This window comes from Cyanistes caeruleus, chromosome 20, assembly GCF_971803275.1.
Source record: "Cyanistes caeruleus chromosome 20, bCyaCae1.hap1.1, whole genome shotgun sequence".
NCBI lineage: Eukaryota > Metazoa > Chordata > Aves > Passeriformes > Paridae > Cyanistes > Cyanistes caeruleus.
This window is the reverse complement of record NC_141720.1, coordinates 5,306,050-5,321,596: the sequence shown is the minus strand read 5'-3', so window position 1 is coordinate 5,321,596 and position 15,547 is coordinate 5,306,050. Positions and strand designations below refer to the sequence as shown.

General features: G+C 46.7%; 1 protein-coding gene across 2 annotated transcripts; it reads right to left on the bottom strand.

Annotated features, from left to right (window-relative positions):
* Nucleotides 1-1,015: 1,015 nt before the first annotated feature.
* Nucleotides 1,016-8,123, bottom strand: TOR1B (torsin family 1 member B). Of its 2 annotated transcripts, none has more exons than XM_086858154.1 (5): nucleotides 6,804-8,123; nucleotides 5,247-5,512; nucleotides 4,153-4,328; nucleotides 3,033-3,160; nucleotides 1,016-2,882 (listed from the first exon to the last, which is right to left on the bottom strand). In XM_086858154.1, the coding sequence occupies exons 1-5, from the start codon at nucleotides 6,988-6,990 to the stop codon at nucleotides 2,605-2,607; spliced, it is 1,035 nt and encodes a 344-aa protein (XP_086714280.1). In that variant the 5' UTR covers nucleotides 6,991-8,123; the 3' UTR covers nucleotides 1,016-2,604. The 2 variants fall into 2 exon arrangements, with proteins under 2 accessions (XP_086714280.1, XP_086714281.1); XM_086858155.1 differs by lacking the exon at nucleotides 6,804-8,123 and adding an exon at nucleotides 5,627-6,176.
* Nucleotides 8,124-15,547: the final 7,424 nt, after the last annotated feature.

Sequence of the window (15,547 nt, the reverse complement as noted above, 5' to 3'; positions counted from 1 at the left end):
ATAGCAACTAGCTGGCTAATGGGAGAAAGCAGATGTAGTGATGATAAACTTGTACTATGGTCTGGTACCAAGAGAACCAAGCTGTCTTGTGGCTCTTCCAGAACTTAGTTTTGCTTTGTGTGCCAGTGCAGCATCAATACAAGCATTATTATACATTGGTAGCCAGTATTTCATTGTATCACAACCCTGAATAGCCCAGGGTAGATGGAAAACTTCCTCTGGAGAGCAGGAATGATGTGGAAAAGGTGGAGTCTGCCTCTATTTAATCTCTTGTTCTGCAGACCTGGCCAGGAGCAGCTCCGTCTGGGTAAAAGATAGAGCTGTGCCTGAAATCACTCCCAGATTTGATCCTTCTGATCCTGTTATTCCTCCCCTGTATGGTTTCAGGGCTAAGACCCTCACTCTTTCTTGCTATGACTGGGTAACTTTGGCCATTATTCTATTTAATAGGCTATTTTAGACTGGCTCAGATAACTTAAAGGAAAATGTCACCGGGGAAAGGTCTGCTGCCCAGAGAAACAGTCCACTGGCCATGTGAGAGGAGTTGAGCAGTCCCAAGAGTGAATTTTGTTCTTACCAGAGTCCAGGACAAGCAGCTGCTGCTTTAGTTCAGCTTTCTGCAGTGAGTGTTCTGAGATCTCACACTGTGCTCATAAAATCAGAGGCCATGGTTTAAATTCACTGAAATAGGAAGTGCTGCTGTCCTGCCAGCCAGAGGCAGCCTGGCCCCAGAGCCTTGTGTGCCCAGGGAGGGACAAGCAGCTGAGCTGTCCCATGAGTGGTGAAGTCAAAGTGAACAGCAGAGCCTGTGCTTCCCAGGCAGCTCCCTGACATTTCCTGGTGCATCCTTAGAGCACAGCACGTGATTCACAACTGACCCTTCAGTGAGGTGTGAGCTGCTGCCAACAGCTGCCTTACACTTTTAAAGGAAGTGTAACAGAAATGTGCAGTGCAGCTGGTTGCAGACTGCATAAACTAGTATTTTCCTATTATCTGAAAATGATTAAACAAGAGAGAAGAAGTAATGTAGGATTTATTCCAACTGTACTACAGTAGTATTTAGTGTTTTGAAATAGCACAGGTACTTTCTTCTTGGAGTACGTGAAACTGGATGCAGCATATACAACTATGAATAAATCAGTTAGTAGGCAAAACATCACACTGAAAAGTGACAGTCCAATGTCCCAAGGTTAATGGCTTCCTAGTGTTTGGCTCTGGAGATTGCATCAGTGTGAACAGTTTGCCAACGTTTGACAAACTCTGGTGGGGCTGTAAAAGGCAATCAACACTTAATTTAGAGCTTAACATGAGTGCTAAACTCCGTTGTAATTTGAATTGACATAATTGTAATGAAACCTATAATTGAGCATCACCTCTTAAAGAAAGTTTAAGAACAAGTGAGGAAATAGATGATGCAGCACAAAACCGGCCCTATGCCTTGTACCAATTTAAAACCACAGTACAATCAACAAAGTGAAAGGCACTTCTGTCTTGCATTACATTTGATACACAACTGATGGGAGACTAAGAGTTAAAGCTTGCAACAGCCTTTAAAACTCAGTCTCCCCACTGGGTGAAGGTTAAATTGATCTTTCCCAGCTTAACTCATCACTCACCCTTTCACATAAACATTATTTAACGTAAAAAGCTACTATAAAATGTACTTAACTAGCGAGGTATAGGATTGTTGTCATTGCTTACCCTTCAGCATAAAAATATACTATTAAAAATAATTTCTTCCATTCAAGTGTCTTCCACGCAAGGTGAGAGTAGCATTATCCACACCTTGACTATTAGGAGCAGTGGGGCAGCACTACTAAACATCTTATAGTCTTCAGGCCCAGGAGCCCACACACAGGCAAGCTCTTACTTCCTCTTCCCCTGCCCTCTCCATTATTTAGTAACAGAGTCCTAGGAGCTCATAATGACTTCCCATATTACTGTACTAGGAAATGTAGGATGATCCCCAGCTGAGCACAGGAAGATTTCTACCATATCATCTTTATACTGCAATGCCCCAAGGAGTTCATCCTTACAGACCTGATCATAGTTCAGAATACAGCACACATCCCTCCACTTCATATGAATGTGAACAGGACTATGCACATGGAAGGGAGTACGACTATCTGGAAAAATTCCTCTGTTTTCCTTTGTTCCAATCTGATTTATGTGGAAAGAGGAATTAAATACGTAATAATCCCAGCACTTGGAATAATAAAGCAGGAGAGTCTGTATCCAGTGCTGTGTGTCACACTAGAAATTCTCTATAGATTAAAAGAAAACTAAAGGGGGCAAAACTGGGATACCAGCCAGTTCAGAGATGAACAGCACTTAAAAGCCAGGCTGGATGGGACTATGAGTGACCTGATTCAGTGGGAAGTGTCCCTGCCCATGGCAGAGGATGGCATTAGATGATCTCTAAGTCCCAATTCTATGTTAAGTTAAAATAAAAACAACCAACCAACAAAACCAAACACACAAGCTACGAAGCCCATACAGCTCACTCTGGTATTTTCACCATACTCCCTGTCAACAGTAAAAAAGTGTGAGTGCAAATACATATCCAAAAGCTTTGAAAGTGCTTTGGAGACTCAAAAGTGGAAATCAACCCCTGGCTTTCATATCTCTCATCACAAGGTCTTCGTGAATATCCAACTTGGCCTGTACAGTCTTGCAGCCTTTATCAGAGTAGATCTTCTGCTCCTTGGGGAAGTAGGTCATCTCATCAGCCACTGCCTGAACAATCTTCTCATCCACATCATAGCCACGGGCTTTCATTTCAGCCCTGACACACATCTTCACATGCCTTTGCTCCAGGGGCAGGAAAGGGACAAAGTAGTCAATAAGGTTCCTGTCAATGATGCTGCTGTGCCACAGCCCACCTGGATAAATTGAGGGGAGAAAAAAATCATAAGAAGGAATTTCTCTAAACTTGATCCTGCATATGACAGGATCCACAGACCAGACTGAATTCACAGTTTGTCTCAGGCACTGTGGAATGAGTTTCCCATTTTGGGGGCAAAGTGACTTACTATTCTTGTTGTTGAAGACTCCTACAGAGAGCAAAGTCTCCAGGTCTTTCAGCTGAATATCTTCCCTGCGCTTCCCACTTGTCCAGAAGTCAAGAGCTGCTTTGTTAATTAAATCACCACCTGCATTGCTGATCATAAAAGAAAAATGTACAGTGGTGAAATACAGACACAACTGAACCAGAACTTCTTTTGCAGCCAGTTACACATATTGCTAATCTCCACAATACTGAACAAATCATCAAAAAGAATCCAATAAGCCAAAATTTAGGGAAAGCCTCCAATTCTTTAAGTAGCCATCAGTGTGTGCTGGGTTGCCCTCAGTAGCAGCCAAGCACCTACACAGCCACTTGCTTACTCCCTCCTGCCTCAGTAGAATGGAAGGAGAAAATAGGAAGAACAGAAGTCTGAAGATTTGTGGGTCAGGATAGTTTAACAGGATGAGAAAAAAAGAGGAGAAAAAAACCCAAGGTGGACTAAGGAAATCACTCACCACCCCCACAGTCAGACCAATGCCCAGGCAAATGCTGAAGAGCCATCACCTTAAAGCTGAAACCCCACCTTTTTTTCCTCCACCTCAGTTTTTACTGCTGAGCATGGCATGCCACAGTATTAAATATCCTCCTGGGCAGTTCAGGTCAGCTGTCCCATCTGTGTCCCCTCCCATCCTCCTGTACACCTCCACACATCCACAGCCTACTGTGGGAAAAGCCTTGAAGCTTTGCAAATATCATCCAGAAAGGGGAAAAACATTGTGGTGTTATCAACACTCTCATAGTACAAATCTAAAACAACACCAAACTAGCTGCTCTGAAGATATTTAACTCCATGCCAGCAAGGTCCAGTACTTGGTGCACCCATCCCAAAATGTGAACTCTCTTATGTCCCGTGCTCGGGGCCAGCTTCATGAGCTCAGCACGCTGCAGCGGCCATGCACAGCATAGACCTGCTCCACTACAGCCACAGGCACAAGCTCAGAGTGCTCCCCACTGTCTTTGCACAGAGAATCTTCCCTCCAGAGCATTTTTTTTTTTTGCTGTTCTTTGAATGAGCTCCCCAAGAAGCATCATCATCATAAATAAATATTCAATATCTCAAAATGACAGAAATTGGTGCCACGGACCTGAGGAAGATGAAGATGGCTTTCCTGTAGGACACCCCATCAACCTCCTCGTAATAATCTAAGAAGGGCTTGATGGCATCAATGACACCTGGATGCATTTTGTCCATCTCATCAAAAATGAAGACAGAGGAGGGGCAGGCACTGACATTGCCTCGAATCCAGTTCTGCAGCTGTTCCTGGAACAAGAGGTTGAAAGCCACTGAAAAACAAGTACTGGATGTACTGCAAGATTCTTCTATGTGACAGATTCTGGGGACACTCTCAAATCTCAGTATCCCACACTCACTGGCTGGTGAATGAAAGAGGAAAAAACAAGAAAATGGAATCACCCAACACATGCACACCAACATCCAGCCAGAGCTAGCGCAACAACCATCTTGGAAACCAATGCCCCCCCCATTTTTTCCTTCTTCAACCCCCATTTCTATGGCTGAGCACGACATCATGTGGTGTGAAATATCCTTCTGGCCAACGAGGGCCAGCTGTCCAGGCTGTGCCCCCTCCCCATCTCTTGCCCACCCCACTGCACAATATGAGTAGTGAAAACTAGCAAGCTTTGAAGGTGTGCAACAGCCAAAACACCACTGTGTTCTCAACATTATCAACAGTGTTTTAGTCATAAATACAAAACACGGCCCCGCGGGGGCTGTGGAGAAGGTTCCTTCCATCCCGGAGAGCCAGGATAACGCAGCTGGAATGACAAACTCTTCTTGCAGCGAGCACGGGAATCAGCAGATGGCATCAGTGAGAGGGTAGCGCTAGGAAATGGAAACTATCTCGGCGTTTTGGTGTCTTTTACTTTATGCATGAACTTCCCCTCCCATCTCTCCTAAGCATCAAGTTTGGAATATACAGTTGCACACCTCCAGCTGTCATGAACATGAATCAGAATAGTCTGAGTTGGAAGGCACCCACAGCTTTGAAGTGAATGGCCCATACAGGGATCGAACTCACAACCTGGGCATTATCAGCATCATGTTTCGATCAGCTGAGCTCATCCCAGTGGGAACCTGCGGGAGATGTGCAGGACAGGCCCCAGCAGGGGGTTTAGGAACAGACTGGGGAAAACCGGGCCAGGTCCTACCCCTCCTCACCTTGTAGAGCTTGACCTGGTCCTGGTGGGGGAAGTGTAGGGTGGCCAGGAAGAGATGGACGAACTTGCTGCGCAGGCCGGCGGGGTGGACCTGCTCCGCCAGGATCTGGCTGAGGAAGTTCTTGCCGGTGCCGGCCCAGCCGTGCAGCGACAGCATCAGCGGCTTCTTGGGGCTGGGGTTGTTGCTGAAGCCCAGCACCGCCTTCAGCACCACGTCCTTGGCCAGGTGCTGCCCGAAGAGCCGGTTGTCCAGCTGCGCCTTCAGCGCTGCGGGGAGAGGGACAGCTCAGCACCGCCGGTCACCGCGCACGCCCCGGGCCGCGCTGCCCAGTGACCGGCCGAGCTCGGGGGCAGCCCCGCCGCCCCCCGCCCCCGCCGTACCGGTGGCGTTGAGGCGCTGCCCGGCGCGGGGGCAGCACTCCACGTAGCTGCAGTAGAACCTGGGGTGGGACAGGTAGCCGGTGAGCGCCGAGGCCACGCCGATGGCCAGGCCCACGCTGAGCGGCTCCAACGCTGCCAGCCCCGGCAGCAGCGCCCACAGCAGCGGCACCGAGCGCGCCATGGCGGCCCCGAGCGCGCGCGCCGCGCCCAGCGCGCCTGCGCGTTCCCGCCCCATGAGGGGCCGCCGCCGCCGCCATCTTTGTGCCGGGCCAAGGGACGGGCAGGGCGGAGATCCCGAATCCCGGGATAGGGAGAATGGAAGGGGCCGCAGCGCGTCACCGGCTTACCAAATCCGCCGGGGAAATTAAACCCTCCAATACCGGCTTTTTAGTGTTAGCGAGGAAGGCGTTACTTTATTCTGGCCAGGCCGACCAAATTGCAGCCTCCACACAGACGTAAAGTTTTTTCATTTATTTGTACCTTTTCACTAAGCAAAGAAAGTACTGCTCATCAGTTCTAAATGACATGATTTTCTTTCATTAGTTACTATTCTACTCTCCTGACTATCGATTTCTCGCTTCTTATGCTAATTACTCTATAATTTTAGTCTTTTTAGTATCTTTTTCCTCTGGTAGGGATTTTACAGTGCAGGAGGAACTGAGACTTTGCCAGTGTCTGACAAAATGGTTTCCACAAAATGTCCTTGTGGTCTATAATTTCTATATTCCAGGTGTTCAACCTCAACAATGCATATTTCTCTCTGAGATTTTGTTCATTGAGGCATATCAGAGATAGAGTTTATCAAAATGTAAAGTTGCAGTTATTTTCCCAAGCTGTGTTCCCTGCCATGTCCTTGGCACCACCGGGAAGAGCCTAATCCACCTTCTGGGCACCCCTGCTTTAGTTATTTATATACATTGATGAGGTCTATCAATGGCATTTGCCACCCTGATGGTGCCACAAACCAGCACACCCCATTTCTGCCAATATAAACCAAGAAATCAGCAAGGAAAATTGCTCGGAGAGACAGTGTATACAACTTGTGGGATAAGGAATATTAGGTTAGTGCAGCCTTGTAGAGCCGCTGCGGATGGTAACCCTTAACACAGCAAAGGAAGTTCTCACCATCGTGCAAAGGAGCATCAGCTTGGCCCCAGCGTCCTTGCCCCTGCCTTACCTCTGAAGTCCACAGTGCTATTCTTTTTGCAGCACTCCTGGAAGCGGCACTTGAGCCAGGAGTCGGAGGAGAAGAGATGCCAAGCCATTACAGCGCTTCCCGCAACGATTGAAACGCTAAGAGGGTCAAAAGCCGGCGTCAGAGTGGGCACAAGAACAAAGATTACAGTTGCCTTCAGGAGCTTCATGATGGGAGCTGACCGCCAGCCTGGCTCAGCAGGAAAAGAAACCAAAACAGAAACTGCAGAAAAACTTCCTGGAGCGTGGAGCCTGGGGCTGCTGAAGGGGCTGGAAGCCAAGTCTCCTGTAAGCTGGAGGTGTTAATGAGTTAACAGACTTATCACGCTGCTCCAGGAGAACCGAAAGCGTCGTGAACAGAGCGTTGCATAGGCAGAGTGAGAGTTTCACTAGAACAATCCCAGCTCTGATGGGAGGAGGACTGGAATCTCTCAGCATCTTAACCAAGGTGCTAATTGGGCTGGTGATTAACGGAGAACACAGAGATGCTTGTTTTGGGCTTAATTGCGAGTGGTTGTGCACACAACATTACACAGCCCGAGGATTTCCGTAGCAGTGCTTGGGGCTCTGCAATTCGCAGCACTGAACGTGTCAGAAAGCTGCTGTATCAAAATAAAGTCGTCAAAGCAATTTTTTTTGTTTGTTTGTTTTGACAACTTCACTATCTCCTCACCACCAAAAAAAAAAAAAAAAAAAAGCGTATTTGCAAAGAAGGACAGACAGCGGAAAAGGGTTTGTTATCTCAGCTGACACTTTTTTTTTTATGAAAAAAAATTGTGAAACGCACTTTTCAGTAATTCCCATTTTATTTTTAAAATCTCACTGGAAAAACACTGAGCAGTGTTATTGAGTATTCAAAATACCTGCTCAAGGTTTGATGACTGTCTTGACAAGAGCGCTCAGTCCTGCCGACTGCCGAGCAGTGCCGCTGTTTCCTGTCAAAAGAGAATCAATCCAGGCTGGCAGCTGCCATCGAGCCTTGAGGTGGGCACCGCTTAGACTCTTGGCTCCTCATTCCAAGGCTGAAATGGATTTCATTCCTGCGTTTCCCCAGGTGTCTGCCAAGCACCGAAGGAGCTGGGTTTCCAAGGCTTTCCAGCTGCTATCTCCACTTGGACATCCAGAGATTGCAGAGAGTCCAGAGGAAGGACCTGACAGTGGGATATGTAGGATTCCATGTCGCCTGGGCTCTCTCCGAGCTCTCTTGGAGATAAATAAGTTTTATAAAGGTGGTTTAATACCGCTGAAAATGCTGGGAATTCATTCTCCAGTCACCTCTTTCCTCTGCACAGACTCCCTCTGCATCTGTATGTGATGAACACTAGATGGGGCATCAGACACAGGGTTTGGTCGAGGATTTACATGGGAGAACAGCTTTTGCAGAGAACTGAGTCATGTTTGAGAAAAACAGAGAAGTGTGGAGTCCCATCTGCAGAGCTGGCAGCTTGCGTTGTGAAACGTGATTTCTTGGGATGCACAATAACCCGGCCCACAGCTGCTGAGGGATCACAGAGAGATAGAGCTGAGGGCCATTTCAGCAAAACAGCCAAGTCATCCTGCAAAGGAAGGTGGAGTGTTTGGATAAAGAAATCAGGCTATTCAGCTGGGATCTGCAGGTTCTCATCTGTCCATCTGAATTAAAGTGTGAGGAGGTTGCCTTGCTCACCTCTCAGGCATCAGCAGGTATTTCATTGTTCCCCTGTAGAATCAGTGTGGTCCAACAAACACAGATGTGAACTGTCACCCCTGAATCTGTCTGGGATAAAGGGTAATGTCACGCTGTGTCTTGCAGAGGGTGAATCAGTTTAATGGCAGAGTCTTTTCTGACTGATGTGTGAAGGGGGTGAGATGTCCTGAGCAAATTTTTCATTGTGCTCTTGTATGTTTTCACAAGGTCTCAATAGCTTGGAAGGGACTGCATCTCCCAAAACACAGATGGGAAATGCAAAGTGATATGCTAGAAATAGCACTGAGAAGGAGAATTACCTCATCTGTGCAAAAAGAAGGGGTAGCATGAGATACATCTATAGATCTTCTCCCTTCCATGTGGGAGGGAGGTGGCATATATTTCCTATACAACAATAGGATATATGCTGCATAACAGGTACCAGATGGGTGTTTAAATAATCTTCAGCTGCTGCATGTCATGCTGTTATCTCATTATCTGTTACAAGTTAAATGGGTTCAAGCTGGGCCTGGACATGGATGAGATGTCTAATAGTGGTGGTGAGGCTGACATTGATGGCAATTTCCTTGAACAGCAGTCTGGAAGCTCCAAGTGGAGCACAGACCCTGCAACACACAGTCCACAGTGCAATAATGTTTTGTGCCTGTTGTGTTGAACATGTTGTTCTTTCATCTCAACCACCCTCCCGTGCCCTAGGCACAGAATTGGCATCCTGTCATGCCTTGATGTTGCCCTTCTGACCAGCACGGGAAGGGGCAGGGGGCGTTGGCCAGCAGTGGGTCATCTTGAACCAGCTGCCACAAACTGAAAGTACTGAAAATCTGCAGCAGAGAATAACTTTGTGTAGGTGTTCAGTGTGCAATAGGCTTGGTGTGTCTGTGATTTGGGGTGTTGATCAGCAGTGAAAGGGGTGTGGTGAATAGGAGAGGGTGTGAGAAAGGAAAGGACATTGCAGAGTACAGGAAGAAGAACGGTAGGAATTTGGGGATCCATGGTACGAGCTGGAGGATATAGGGTGTTTGCAGTGGGTACTTTGGGGTGCTAAAGCTGTTGTGGTAGAGGAGGCAATGGAGATGGGACATCTCTGTTGTAAGCGAGAGATAAGGGATGCAGAGATGGAGTACTCAAAGCCAAGGGTGAGGCGAGAGAAAAGTCTCAGATGAGATTTTTGCCTGGCCTGACCCTGCTTCTGGTGTGTTGGAAGTTCCTGCCACCTGCAGTTTGATTGGTTTAAAAGTCAGCATTTTCAGGACTTTGGGCTGGCTCGTTTTGAGCTCTGTGGCAGAGAGCTCAGAGAATCTGGGATCTGGCTGGTTAGCAGAGTTCTCAAGGTAGCATCGCAAGGCAGCAGATCTCCCAGCTGGCTGGTGAGCCAAGGAAAACGTCTCCAGCCAGGGGGCAGGGTGCTAGCAATCAGGACTGCAGCCCCATCTTCAGTTCATGGAGTGCAAGAGTCTTCCACGTAAGAATTGCAGGATTAATGAATCAATACTTTTCCCAGAAAAAATGGTATTTTTGTTGGAGGATGTGTAAGGTCCTCAATATTTCCAAGTGGTTTATGAAAGAGGTTTGGAAATGTTCTGTTTTACATGAGGTGCTGGGCTGGCAAGAGGTTCTTGGTGAAGGTTTCTAACTGGAAAAGAGCTGAGAGGCTCATTTTTCCCTACATTCATTTCTACATTATCTCTCCCTGCCTTCTGACTCTGGCTAAGATGCTCTCTAATGGCCTAAGTATTTCTGAGAGGATTTTCCTTTATTTTTACCCTTTTTCTATTCCACCCCCCACCACCACCCCCCCACCACCCCCCCCCCCAAATATGTGTGGTTTTGCTTTGTTTTCTTTCCCTGCTTTAATTTCAGCATCATCTTCCAAGTGCTGCTTATTCTAAGCGCAGAGATGAGGCAGTAACAGGAAAGGGCTGCCACTCTGACGTACATTGGGATCTTCAAAGAGTGGGATTGTGGTGGGCTTTATCCAAATACAGAGCCTGGCTAAGCTCTGAGAACTGCACTAATGCTGTGGAAAGGCTCTGAGTCATGGAATGTGTTCCTTGACCTTTCTGTAATGTGACAGGAGCAGTAACACAAAGTTGAGCAGACATTGGCTAATCCTAGAAACACCCAGGGAGTCAAGAGCCTGTCATCAGTCTCTTGCAGGTAGGAAAATTGAGGTTGGAGGATGATGAAAGTTGTTGTTGTTGTTTCTTTTAACACAGTAGTTCATAGCAAAGGTTTTAATAATTCTATTTTTTCACTGAAATATTTCCTCAAGAGCTTGAGCCGTGATTCACCTTGGACAGGCTTCAAAATCCTTATCTGGAGTACAAAATCTCAGAATCCCTTGGGTCAGTGTGTGGTGCTGTGCTGTGTGAAGAGGGACAGTCCAACAGGGAAAAATATGGATGAGCTTGGGATCTGAGTGAAATACAACATTATATACTTGTCCAGTAAATCTGCCCTTGGGAAATAATTATTTTGATCACTTCTGAACCCTTGTGAAATTCTGAGGTACCAAGAGGGCTGGATTTTGTTCTGGTTGCTGTCTCTGAAAAATTTCACTGAGAGGTTCTTCCCCACAGCAATAAAAAAGTGTTTCCTGTCCAGATGCCCAATCTCAAAGCCCTTTTCCCTGAGCCTAGGCTGCGGTCAGAGAGCGGAGTCTCACCATGCTGTCCCAGCAGGGTGAACAGCCAGCCTTGAGGACCCACCAGAGCTTGGATGCTGAGATACTTCATGCCAGAGCTGTCCCTGGTCTGCACCAGCACAGCTCCTCCCCAGAGCACCTGGGACTGGGCAGGGGTTGTCTGCAGAGAGAGAAAAATGGGATTTTTAATCTGATCCCGAGTGGTTTGCAGCAGGTGGAGCTACACAGGTCGCGTTACCTGGTAGGGATGGGAGTGAGAGGCAGGGGAGGGAACGTGTTTAAGCCAAGCTCGACATGGGTGAGGGAAGCTGACATCTCACATTTCTTGCCTGCTGTGGGAACTTGCTGGAGACTGAATGTTTTATAGATAAGCACAAGGTGACAGTGCTGGCAGGACAGTTCTCTGCTCTTTATGGAGTGAGTCCTGGTGCTGAACCTGGTGCTTGATCTTTCACACATATCAACTCCATCAAGCAATGATGGATACAGATGGTCTTTCTCAGAACAAGCACAAGGAATTATTTAAGTGCCTGGCAGCCAAAATAGCTCTGTTCCCCCACAGGTCACTGTGTGTTTCAGATACAGAAGGGATGGAGGGAGGCAGCCGTTTGACTTTGGATAGAATCAGAGTTTTATGTTTGAATGAATAGGAGTTGCTAGGACTGCTACATACTTTGAAGAGAAGAGTTTCTAAATCTGGGTGATTTTAACAGGTGCCCATTTCTCAAACAGACTTTTACATCCTGGACATGCTCCAGTCTCATATTTTGGTACCAGGAATAAAGAAATTAAAGAACAGTTTGGAGAAAATTGCAGTTAAGAGATTAATTACCAGTTAACTTCTATTAACTATCAGAACTGTGAGACACTGGGGCTCAGGTGGGTATTTTATGGCCTGCTTTGGGTGTCTGCTATTGCAGACCAAGAGGACACAGCAGCTCAGGGTCTGGTTCACCCTCTCTGGAATCGTTCAAAAGTCATGTGGATGTAGCACTTGGGGAAGTGGTTTACTGGTGAACATGGGAAGTTAAGGGCTGGATTTGATGATCCTAGAGGTTTTTCCAACCAGAATAGTTCTATGATTCCACGATAATGGCACCACCCAAAGCCAGGTGCAGACAAGCAGCAGCCTCCACTGGACCATGCAAATTCACCTGGGCTGGTAGCTGAGAGAGGCACCCTCAGGGCAGGAACTCAGGAAAGCAAAGCAGGGTGTGGACGGTGCCTTTTCACCCCTTCTACCAAACTGGCTCTACTCCACCTCACGGCCTCCAGGCTCTGATTTCAAGGCTTGTGTCGTGCAAGATCGAGATGAATAATGTATGAAATGGTAGCGATAGACACAGTGGATGTGCTATCGATGCTGGCAGTTAGGCTCTGTTTTGACTTGTAAACTAAACATTCCTGGCTTCTACATCCTCTGTGGTTTAGTGATTAGATCTGGGAACTGCATTTGGGGTCAAGTCAAGGTGCTCTCACCCAGCTCCAGAAACACTGCTGTAGTCACATGATCTGTTCCTCATCTTCTGCTTGTCTCTCTAAGACATGAACAAGAGGGGGAGGAGATCCCATAAAAAGAAGATGGTAATAATCATAATCATCATTGTTATCATCACCATCATCATTATCTCAATCCAGATTTTGTTTCATTTTGGAACTTATTGTCCAGGGATGTAGTTTAGTTTGAATGGTGCGGACAGTGAACTTGGCATGTATATATCAAACATTCCCATCAATTATGACAGCACATCCACAAGGAGAATTAAACCTTGTAGGTGTTCATTGGTGCTGTAGGTGCACACTGGTGTGATGGGATCTGAGGTCATCTCACTGGTAAGATGGGACACTGAGAGTTAAACTTCACCTGTCTTGATCCTGCCTTTGGTTTTTACCCCTGCTTTTAAAATTGAGCCCAGAATTTGAAATTGGAGAGTATTCCTGTTTGGCTTGTCTCCAGGAATTTCTGGTTTTGTTCTCCAGGCTGGCTTGGAGCAGAGTAGGTCTCGTGTGTGCCTGTTTGCCTGTGTAGCAATAGTTCTCACTGAAAGAACAAGAAATAATAGGGAAACTTTAGCCCATATTCTTAACTATAATTCCATTGTAAATAATAATTTAGGCATAAAAACTTGTGTGAAACTGATGAAACTTCAGCTGGATGTTCACATGGTGTGGGAGGATCCTATAGGAAGAATAGGGCATGAGTAATGCTGTGCCCTCACTCCAGTCGTGGGCTCTGATGTGGTGAGTGGCTTGTATCTTGTCCAAAGCACAAAGGTGGTGGTGTTACTAAGCAGACAGCACCATCCAATGGTTTTGGACCCTTAGGTGAAAGAGGTTTTAAAAGGTTTTGGGTTGGACCCAATTCTTGGTTGCACCAGAATAAGAGGCTGGGGTTTGGCTTGGGGTTTAGCAAAGCTAACACCCTGCTCTTACACCCATCTTCTGTGGAAGAGCCATAAACACAGGTCACTAAAATTAGTCTTGCAAGGCAACTATTCTGACTGGTGTCTGTGCTTTCCCTACTCTGTCTTCAGTTCATGCCCAAGTAAAGACCTCTGCCTGGTTTTAATCAGCTGTAGTACTTGACACTGAGGACCAAATATGTTAATCAGGAGAAAGTGACTGTTTGTAGCTGTAATAGCTTCCCCATTTGTTCAGAGAGGCTGGGTCGGGATCCCTTGAAGTGCTGGGGGGGTTATGGAGCAAGGCTGGTGCATCCCAGCTGGTTTCAGGGCGAAGGAAGAGCTGCAGGCAGTGTGCTGGCCATGGCCAAAGGGCAGCACAGGCTGGAGAGCCTCAGAGAGGATCAGTAACCAGAGAACTGCAGGCACCAGCTCTGGCACCATGCTGCTGCCTTTCTCCTGAGCAAGAAGAAATTTGGTGATTTCTATGGAGACCAGTGAGGCTTCCTGGAAGTTCCACCAGGTCTGTCCTTCTCTATGGTTTGAACATCTGAATGTTATTGCAAGGAAGCCTGAGGACCTGTTAATTTGTGCCTCAAATCTTACTCTGAATGACCTCTAAAGTATCATCTCCATACAGATTCCTCAATGGTAAATAAAGGATGGAGGATCTGGAAGATCTAAAACTGTTAGTTTATTTTTCTAGGAGATATTTTATCTCACAGGAAGAAAAATGTACTCTGCTAAAACAAAAGGTTCCGTGCAGGAGTCCAGTTTCCAGCTATTGTTAAAATGTGTGGTTGAGGGCTGGGAACCCTGTGGCCAACAGGGAGCTGGAATGAGTTGAAAAGAGGAGAATGGGTGTGCTCTGCACAGAACAATGTCAGGTCCACATAACAGCACAGAAAAAGAGGAGATTGGCTGGAGCATACAGAGAGGCCCCTAGGAACAGGGATGAACAGCTAGATCTAATGCTTGATAGCTGTGAAGTGTCCCAGGGCTGTCTTCTATATAACATTGCTGGAATTCCTACAGTTTGGGAGTAGCCCCTCTAGAGTACTAAATAACTTAGTGTGGAGTCATCCTAGACCCCTTAGTGAGGACTTGTGGCATTTAAAAGAAAAATGAGCTTTTAGGAGGTGGAAGGACCTTTGAAGTGCAAGGGGTGAAGGAGTTGGCAGTCATGTGCCCATCATCTGCTTGCTTCAGCATAGAGGGAAATATGAAAGTATGACTAGGATAATCAAAAGCATGGAGAAATCTCCTTTGAAGAGAGATGAAAGCGAATGGAACTGTAGTAAAGCTGAGTAAGAGGTGCTTTCACAGACATGTTTCAAAGGAGGAGAATGCTATGCAAAGCTGAGCAGGAACTGCTGTTCTTCTTAATTCCCCTGTGTGTCTGTCTGTGACATGAACAAGAGGGGAAGGAGATCCCATAAAAATACTGTTATTATTTTTATTATCATCATCATCTTAATTTAAATTGTGTTTCACTGTGGAACTTAATTGTCTTGAGAAATAATTTCATTTTAACCGTTAGGACGGTGACTTGACACATGTAATTATCAAACATTACCTTCATGTATGACAACAAATTTACAAGAAAGAGAGTTAAACCTTATGATTCAGAGCTTAAGGTAATCTCTGACTTCTGAAGATTGGATGAATCAGGGCGAACGGGACCAGAGAGCCTCAATCCATTGCTCTCTCCCACAGGGGCACGTCCTCCCTTGAATCCACAGCATGTCCCACAGCTGATACAACCCTGCAAGGGCCTCACTCATGGTGAAGTGCAGCAGCTCCTTCCACCACTGAACATTCACACCAACTTCCCCTGCTGCAATAATGGTGCAGCACAGCTCCTTGTCCCTTCCTGATGTCCACCTCTCTTTGTGGGACAGCGCTAGCCCCACTCATGTAGCATCCTATGGCCTCCTGTCCCTACAGCCTTTCTACAGCTGGGATCCATCTTCTGTCCTGCTAATGGCAGAACT